Source organism: Entamoeba dispar, genomic scaffold (genome assembly GCF_000209125.1).
Source record: "Entamoeba dispar SAW760 scf_1105229462615 genomic scaffold, whole genome shotgun sequence".
Taxonomy (NCBI): Eukaryota; Evosea; order Mastigamoebida; family Endamoebidae; genus Entamoeba; species Entamoeba dispar.
In genome coordinates, this window is record NW_001855281.1 from 2,918 (window position 1) to 10,330 (window position 7,413).

General features: G+C 23.3%; 5 protein-coding genes across 5 annotated transcripts in view, besides 8 other annotated features; 4 read left to right on the forward strand and 1 right to left on the reverse strand.

The window, feature by feature from the left end:
* Nucleotides 1-501: 501 nt before the first annotated feature.
* Nucleotides 502-690: a sequence feature (AT_rich).
* Nucleotides 689-1,341, forward strand: EDI_208050 (vesicle transport protein SFT2B, putative; the record flags this gene model as incomplete). The annotated part of the gene is made up of 3 exons (XM_001739957.1): nucleotides 689-892; nucleotides 951-1,145; nucleotides 1,207-1,341. 3 exons carry the CDS (start codon nucleotides 689-691, stop codon nucleotides 1,339-1,341), a joined length of 534 nt encoding a protein of 177 aa, XP_001740009.1.
* A 60-nt stretch (nucleotides 1,342-1,401) lies between these two features.
* Nucleotides 1,402-1,739, forward strand: EDI_208060 (lsm1, putative; the record flags this gene model as incomplete). Its single annotated transcript, XM_001739958.1, has 2 exons — nucleotides 1,402-1,595; nucleotides 1,649-1,739. The coding sequence occupies 2 exons, from the start codon at nucleotides 1,402-1,404 to the stop codon at nucleotides 1,737-1,739; spliced, it is 285 nt and encodes a 94-aa protein (XP_001740010.1).
* Nucleotides 1,740-1,773: 34 nt separating this feature from the next.
* Nucleotides 1,774-1,832: a sequence feature (AT_rich).
* A 37-nt stretch (nucleotides 1,833-1,869) lies between these two features.
* On the forward strand, nucleotides 1,870-3,648 carry EDI_208070 (uncharacterized protein; the record flags this gene model as incomplete). Its single annotated transcript, XM_001739959.1, has 1 exon — nucleotides 1,870-3,648. The coding sequence occupies one exon, from the start codon at nucleotides 1,870-1,872 to the stop codon at nucleotides 3,646-3,648; it is 1,779 nt and encodes a 592-aa protein (XP_001740011.1).
* A 22-nt stretch (nucleotides 3,649-3,670) lies between these two features.
* Nucleotides 3,671-3,701: a sequence feature (AT_rich).
* On the reverse strand, nucleotides 3,673-5,214 carry EDI_208080 (uncharacterized protein; the record flags this gene model as incomplete). Its single annotated transcript, XM_001739960.1, has 1 exon — nucleotides 3,673-5,214. The coding sequence occupies one exon, from the start codon at nucleotides 5,212-5,214 to the stop codon at nucleotides 3,673-3,675; it is 1,542 nt and encodes a 513-aa protein (XP_001740012.1).
* Nucleotides 3,802-3,833: a sequence feature (AT_rich).
* Nucleotides 4,446-4,469: a sequence feature (AT_rich).
* Nucleotides 4,591-4,612: a sequence feature (AT_rich).
* Nucleotides 4,839-4,859: a sequence feature (AT_rich).
* A 51-nt stretch (nucleotides 5,215-5,265) lies between the features above and the next one.
* Nucleotides 5,266-5,318: a sequence feature (AT_rich).
* A 59-nt stretch (nucleotides 5,319-5,377) lies between these two features.
* Nucleotides 5,378-7,413, forward strand: part of EDI_208090 (uncharacterized protein) — a gene marked incomplete at both ends in the record, with an annotated part of 2,543 nt that continues 507 nt past the window's right edge. Inside the window, one exon of the mRNA XM_001739961.1 lies at nucleotides 5,378-7,403. Coding sequence (XP_001740013.1) covers nucleotides 5,378-7,403 — 2,026 coding nt within the window. The remainder of the gene's footprint in view (nucleotides 7,404-7,413) is intronic.

The window sequence follows — 7,413 nt, forward strand, 5'->3', positions numbered from 1 at the left end:
TAAAAAATATTAGTTGTTAATAATTGATTAGAGTTATCAACTTCTTTAATTAAGGTATTCCTTATTTTTTCATTTTCATGGAGAATTCAAGATTTCTTATAATTAGAAGAAATATTGTTGTGATTTTAATAATATTATAAACCTTTTCTTTCTATATATAGATAGAGAATAAGAGATGAATTAATATCAATTATTTGTAATTACAACAAGTTACTAATCAACTAATTAATTTAAAAAAATGATGAAAGGTATTTCATTAAAAAAAATTGTAATAATATATGAATTTGTCTGGAGGAAATCTTTGGTAAAAACAAATTATTTGTTAATATATTTACACTGAATGATTGAAAATAGTAAACTGAAAATGAATTAAATATACTTGAAATTTATGATTGAATCATTTTATGTTTTCTATAAATTTTGTCAATAACATATGAAAATTAACAATGTCTTGTTTATACTCTTTATGAAAAATAGTAAAATGATATAACAAAGAAAGACTTATTAAATAAAAGATAATAATATAATTATTGAAGAATAAATGTAATTAACTATTATACTGGTTGATATAATTTAGTTATTTTCTTCATTTTTATACAAAATAAAATGTTTTAAGTTAAGAAATAGAAACAAATTAATTTAAAAATATTAAAATGGAACTAAAAAATATAATATATTTTATTTTAATATGTTTACAGATAAAAGTCCTCTTATTAGTGGTGCTACTTCATTTTTTATAAATCAAGAACCAGATCCACAATCAGTTGGGTGGTTTGATAAGTTATTTGAAGATGAAGATAAAGGAACCTTTTCATGTTTGAAGTTAACGTGGAGTCAAAGAATGTTATTTTGTTTAGGATTTTGTGGATTTGGAATGTTATGTATTTTTATGGTTTGTTAATAACAGATAACTCATATTATCATTTGTGAAGTAATTATTTACAAGTTAGTCACTTTCATTCTTTTTCTTACCTACTCGTTTTGCTATGACATTCACTTTTGGAAATATATTAATTTTTATTGGAACTTCATTTTTAAGAAGTATTAAATCCCAGTATCAATCTTTGTTAAATGATCCTTCAAAACTAATTGCTTTTATTATTTATTTTGCTTCAATTGGTATCACTTTATTTAGTGGTCTTTATGTTTGTTCTTCTATTAATACTATGTTTTTTTTAACTAAATACCAATATTGATATCAATTAGATTGGTTCTACACTATTAACAATTGTCAGTGTAATCATTGAAATATGTTCTTGTATATGGTACATTGCTTCTTATATCCCTTATGCTCAAACATGTTTATCAGCAACATGTAAAGGATGTTGTAGACGTAATTGAATTTTTTAAATGACTAAGTTAGAAGTTTTAAAAAAGAAACAATCTTTAAAATATCATTTTATGTCACTTGTTAAAGAGTACATCAACAAAAAAGTAGAAGTAATAACTACTTTAGGTAAAGTGTATATTGGTATTTTAACTGGATATGACAATCCTATGAATATTGTATTAAAAAATTCAGTAGAACGTACATTCTCTAAAGAAGGAGTTTCAAATATATCGTGTGGATTATTAATTCTTCGTGGTGATGAAATGTTTGTTATTAAATTAAAATAGTTAAAAAGAAAGAAATCTTATTTTTTTGTAGTATGGTTATTGGAGGATTAAATGAAGAAAAAGATAATCAACTTGACTGGCAATGTGTAGTTTCCAACCCACTTTCTCAAGCATTAATATAGATTAATTTGATTGTTATTTTAATGAGACAGTTTCAAAAAAAAAAAATAAAACAAAATATTAATTTTAAAAGAAAAATCAAAACATTTAAAAAACTGTTAAAAAGACTAAAAACAAATTGAAATTATTAAGATGCATCACAATAATATTGTTCCTTTAAAACCTTTACCCATTCCACAAAAAAAATCTTTTCACCAACAAGAAGAAAATGAGTTGATTGCCTCTGCTCCATTAACACCATCATCTAGAGTTGTTCCTGTTAAAGCATTACCTCCAAAACCCTCTCAAAAAGAAGGAGATAAAAGAAGTTGTAAAATTAATCAAGTAAAAGAATTACCTCTTCCACCAAAAGAAATTAATTCTCCATCCCCACTTTTAATTTCACCTCAAAGTAAAACTAAACATTCTGTAGATTTGGAAAAGCATAAGGCTCATCACAGAGCATCTGTTGGTTCTAGAAATGAAATGTTTAGTTCACTTGATGAAAGAAAAAGAGAAACATCAACCTCTCTTAATTTCTTTAAAAAAACAACAACTCCTACAAGTCAAAAGATTAATGCAACAGTGTTTGACATAAACCCAACTAATCCTGAAGTTTCATTATCTGAATCACATACAGATTCAAAAGATATGTCTCCTAGAGTATCTATGTTAATTGGTCAAAAAGAAAAAACAGAACAAGCACATGTACTACAAACACATGAAAATAAAGTTCATGAAAAAGTAAATCAAGAACCATTAAAGGAATTAAAATATGAAGTAAAACCAATTCTTCCAACTGATTTCTTAAAGAAATATCAAAGCTATTTTACAACAGAAAATCAAGAAGATAAAATTCGATTTATCCCAAAGAATTTAAAAGGAGAAAGAGTTATTGGAGATGAATTAATGATGCATACAGCTGAATTAGTATTTACTGAATTTATGTTTTGTGTTAAATTACAAATATTTCAAGAAATTGAAAGAATAATAAAAAATGAAATACCATTATTAGAATATCAAGAGCAGTTATTATTTGAACCATTAGATAATCTTGTAAATGAAATTAGTCAAATGTGTTTAGAGTTAGAACCTATTTATTATAATCTTTTAAAAAATAAGTCCAATAAAAAAAGTGAATTAAATAATGTATTTCTTATAATTGCAATATATAACTCTTATATTTTTGATAAACCTTTTAAAGATAAATTTAAAGAATTTGTTGCACATTATACATCATTAGGAAATACAATTATCGAATTTATTAAATCAAATAAACATCTTTATAAAATTATACAAGAACAATTAAATAATTGTATTGATCAAAATATTAAAGAAATTACTGATTTATTCTTTTCAGCAACACAACGTATTTGTAGATATGAATTATTATTTGAAAGTATATTAAAAGAAATTCATCAAGAAGGAAAAGAAAAAGATATTTTAATAAGTACAATTAATTTATTCAAAAATATGAATACCTCAATTAATCAATTTATTTCAAAAACAAGAATCTTTTATTTAAAAAAATATGAGTATTTTGAAATAAGTTATAAGTCAAATATTTCTCTTCAAATGATTAATACAATTAAAAATAGTTTTACTTGTGCTGATCATTTTATTGGAATTTTTTATGGAATTAAAAACACTGGAATTAAATCAAAAAAAACAGAATTACTTTTATTTAATGAAGGAATACTAAAAAGGTATTGTGAAGAAGAATTTTTTGAATTTTATCCAATAAATACATTAACTGCAAAAAAAACTGGGGAATGGGAAAAAGAATTACTTCCAAATGATATTTTCTTTTTTGATATTAAAAAAAATAAAATGCAAATTATTTCACTTGAAAATGAAGAAGAGAAAAAGTTATTTAATTCTAAAGTAAACCAAATGTTTGATCAATTTAAAAAATCTTTAAATAAACATTGATAATACGATGTAAATTGAATTCATTTATTTTTTATTTTTAAATTTATATTTAAGTTCTATTGGAGCAATAGGTTCTAATGCTTCAAAATGATTTAATTTAGTTAATTGTTCACAAAAATTAATATGAAAAGAAGTTAATGTTATTGGAAGATCAATATTTTTAAGTTTTTTATTATAAAAAATATCTAATTGTTCTAATCCACTTTTTAAATTTAAAGAAGAAATATTTGAACACCAATACAGTGATAATGATTTTAATGTTGTTCCTATTGTTAATGTTGATACTTTATTACATTCAATACATAATAATGATTCTAATGGTACTTCATGAAGATTTGGAAAAGAACATACAGAATCACAATGACTTACTTCAACAAGTTTAGCTGAAGGTGGAATATAAAATTCTTTGATTGAATTACATGAAGATACACAAAATTCTTTTAAAGGAATTTCTAATAAATTTGGAAGAGAAAAATTAAAAGATGTTGTAATTTCAAGTCGAGTTAAAGAAGTTGGAAATAATAAAGAAATTGGTTTAGAGAACATAGAATTAACTAATCTAAATTCTTGAAGACAAACAATATTTTTTAAATCAATAAGAGAATGAATTGGAGTTACTTCAATTTTATAACCAAAAATATCTAAATGAGGTAGAAAATGAGATAAAGAAATTTTTTGAAGTTGATTTGAAAATAGAAGACTATCTGGTAATGAAAGGGTATAATGATCAAGAAACAATAACTTAAAATCATAATAAGATAATGATGAAGTAAGTTCATTCTCAAAAACACCTAATGTTATATTTTTTTTATTTAATAATTCTAATACATTTGTTAAATGTGTTTCTTTTAAATTATGAATTAATAAAACACAATTAATTCTTGTTGAATGAAATTTTTGTAACACTTCTTGTAATCTTAACAAATCATCACCATTACATTCAATAAATAATTTTTTAAAATAAGGTAGATGTTGTATTGTTTGAATAATATTATTCATAAATTTACTGAAATAAATCATTTCACTATTATTATTAATATCAACATGAAGTCTTTGAAGAAAATTCATTGATTCTAAATCAAATGTTAAATTTTCATCAATATAAAATCCAAATTCACAAATTCGTTGTTGAATTTTATGAATAATATTTAATGGAGCATAAATTAATTTTCCAACTAATTCAATTGTTGATAATTTTTTTAATAAATTAAGGTCTAATATTTTTATAGTCTCAATATCACATCTTAGTGTTTCAATATTTGGAAAAAGAGAGATTTCTTTATTAATAATTTCTTCTTTTTGTATTAATGAATCAAATGGTCCACTATAAAATGGATTCTTTTTTACATAAGAAAATGAAGTTAAACAATTTTTTGATACCATCTTAAGATTAATAGCATCTTGAACTGTTTTTAAATATCTCACAATAACTTCAATAGGTAATGTTTTTCTTTTATTAGAGTAATTAAAATTACTTCCTTCAAAATGTCTTTTTGGTGCAGGTAATATAATATAATTATTTGTTGAGTTATGAGGAATTAGGGGTTTCTTTCTAAATAAGTTCATTTGTTGTTTTCTTTTTTTTTCTTAGTTCCTTAATAACACAAATTCAAAAACATAAAATTAGTTAAGAAATAAAATAATTAAATAATAAAAATATTATTAAATAACTATTTCCTTTTTCAATGAATTTGATTCTGAACTTAAAAAGACTGTTTGGGTATTAAATATGTTTGCTACTTCAAAGAATAATCGTAAAGGATTAAGAGCAACACCCCATATGGTCAACGCATTAGACCACCAAATTCCTTTTGTTAAATTATGTCAGACAGCATATAGTTATCATAAAAAAACCAAACAATTTATTTATACTTTACAAAATTATTTTAGTTCTTTAGAAGTTAAATACTATGAAACATTAAGATTAGAAAATGGAGATAATGAATGTGTTGAACTCAATGATGAACATGAAATTCCACAAGAAGGAATCATAGATGTTATCGGTTGGGTTGATAATAATAGAAAGAATAGTCAAGTGTTCTTTATTAAAAATGAATGTAAATCTCTTATAATTCAATACCAATCATTTTCAACAAATATTATTTATAATCATGTCACAAGGGTATCTGATTTAGTTCATTTTTATTTTCAATTACTTGTTCATATGGGTGTTATTAAAGATGTTATTACATCTCGTAATTGGATGCAATACGGACTTAAAATTATTGACCAAAAGAAAAGAGTAAAAATTCTTCGTGGAAGTAGTTTAATTTGGGGAATGTTAAATGAGAAAACAGTTCTTAAATTTGAAAGAATTATGAAATTCACAGATTATAATATAGAAAGTCATTCAAGCTCAGAAATTGTTGATGAAATAGAAGTAGATTATATTATAAATAATTCAAATGAAAATCATGGAGTTTTATGTTGTGTAATGATTCAAAACACACAAACATTTGAAACAATGATTGATAAAAATTGGAGTTGTAGTGAATTAAAATCATTCATTTTTAAATTAGGGGAAATTAATGATCAAAACTTAAAATTATATAAAAGAAAAGGACTGTATCAATTAACTGAAATGAAAGAATGTGATAAAGTAAGTGAATATATTGAAACAGACAATGTTCTTTGTATAGATATTACTCAACCATCAAAAGATGTTTTTCTTATGGCTGGAAGAATTTCATTTAATGAAATATCATTAAAATCACTGATTCAAGTAAATGTTTATCTGTTAAATGAAACACCTAAATATGTTAGTTGTCCAGTAATTAATACATTTAATATTTTACTTACTTCAACATTAACAATTAAAGATATAATAACAGAATTATGTCCAGATCAAGATTGTTGTGTATTTATTCATATTAATGGTAATATTAGTTATTTAACGATTTATGACACTGTATTAGTTGAAAGTGAAATTACTAAAATAGGTATTATTAAAACTAAGAATTTCCCTTTTCTCCTTTCTAGACTTAAACATCCTAAAACATATAAAGTGATTACATCACTTCTTCCTAATGAACAAATGTTATATATTGAACATAATCTCTTTATTACAAATTATCAAACATTAATTTGGAATAATAACTCATTTATTAAAATTCCTCATTGTTCCGTATGTAACTGTGTTATATGTACAATTAATGAGAATTTAGATATCTTTTCTTTCTTATTAAAAGACTTTAGATTAATAATTTATGAAGTGAACACTATATTAACCCCAAGATTACTTCATATTTATTCAGAAAATAAATTATTATTTCCAAGAGATAAAAAAGAAATATTTGTTTTTAGAACTCCTGATATTATTGTTAGTAAACATTTTTCATCATCCTATGATATATTAAATGATTTTAAAAGAATGGGAGTAATTGGTAATCCAAATTTTATGGTTGCAGTTAATCTTTCTAAAATACAAAATAGAAATAACTTATATTTAACTTTTAGATGTGAGACATATCCTTCTAAAATTATTCTTCCTAATGGAAAATATGATTTAAATTCACTTGTTAATTATCGAGCTAAAGGAAGATTTCCAGTGATATCATGGGTAGGTCCAATGAACCAATGTCTTTCTAGAAGTGCTCAACCTCTTCCAGGAACTTTTGGACAAATCAAATGTGAATCTGATGTATCTATTCTTCAAGCTATGATGGAATTATGTGGAAAAAAAACATTCTTTGTATATGATGCAAGACCAAAATTAAATACAAAAGCAACAAGGTTCCAAGGAGGTGGAATGGAGAGTCAATCAAC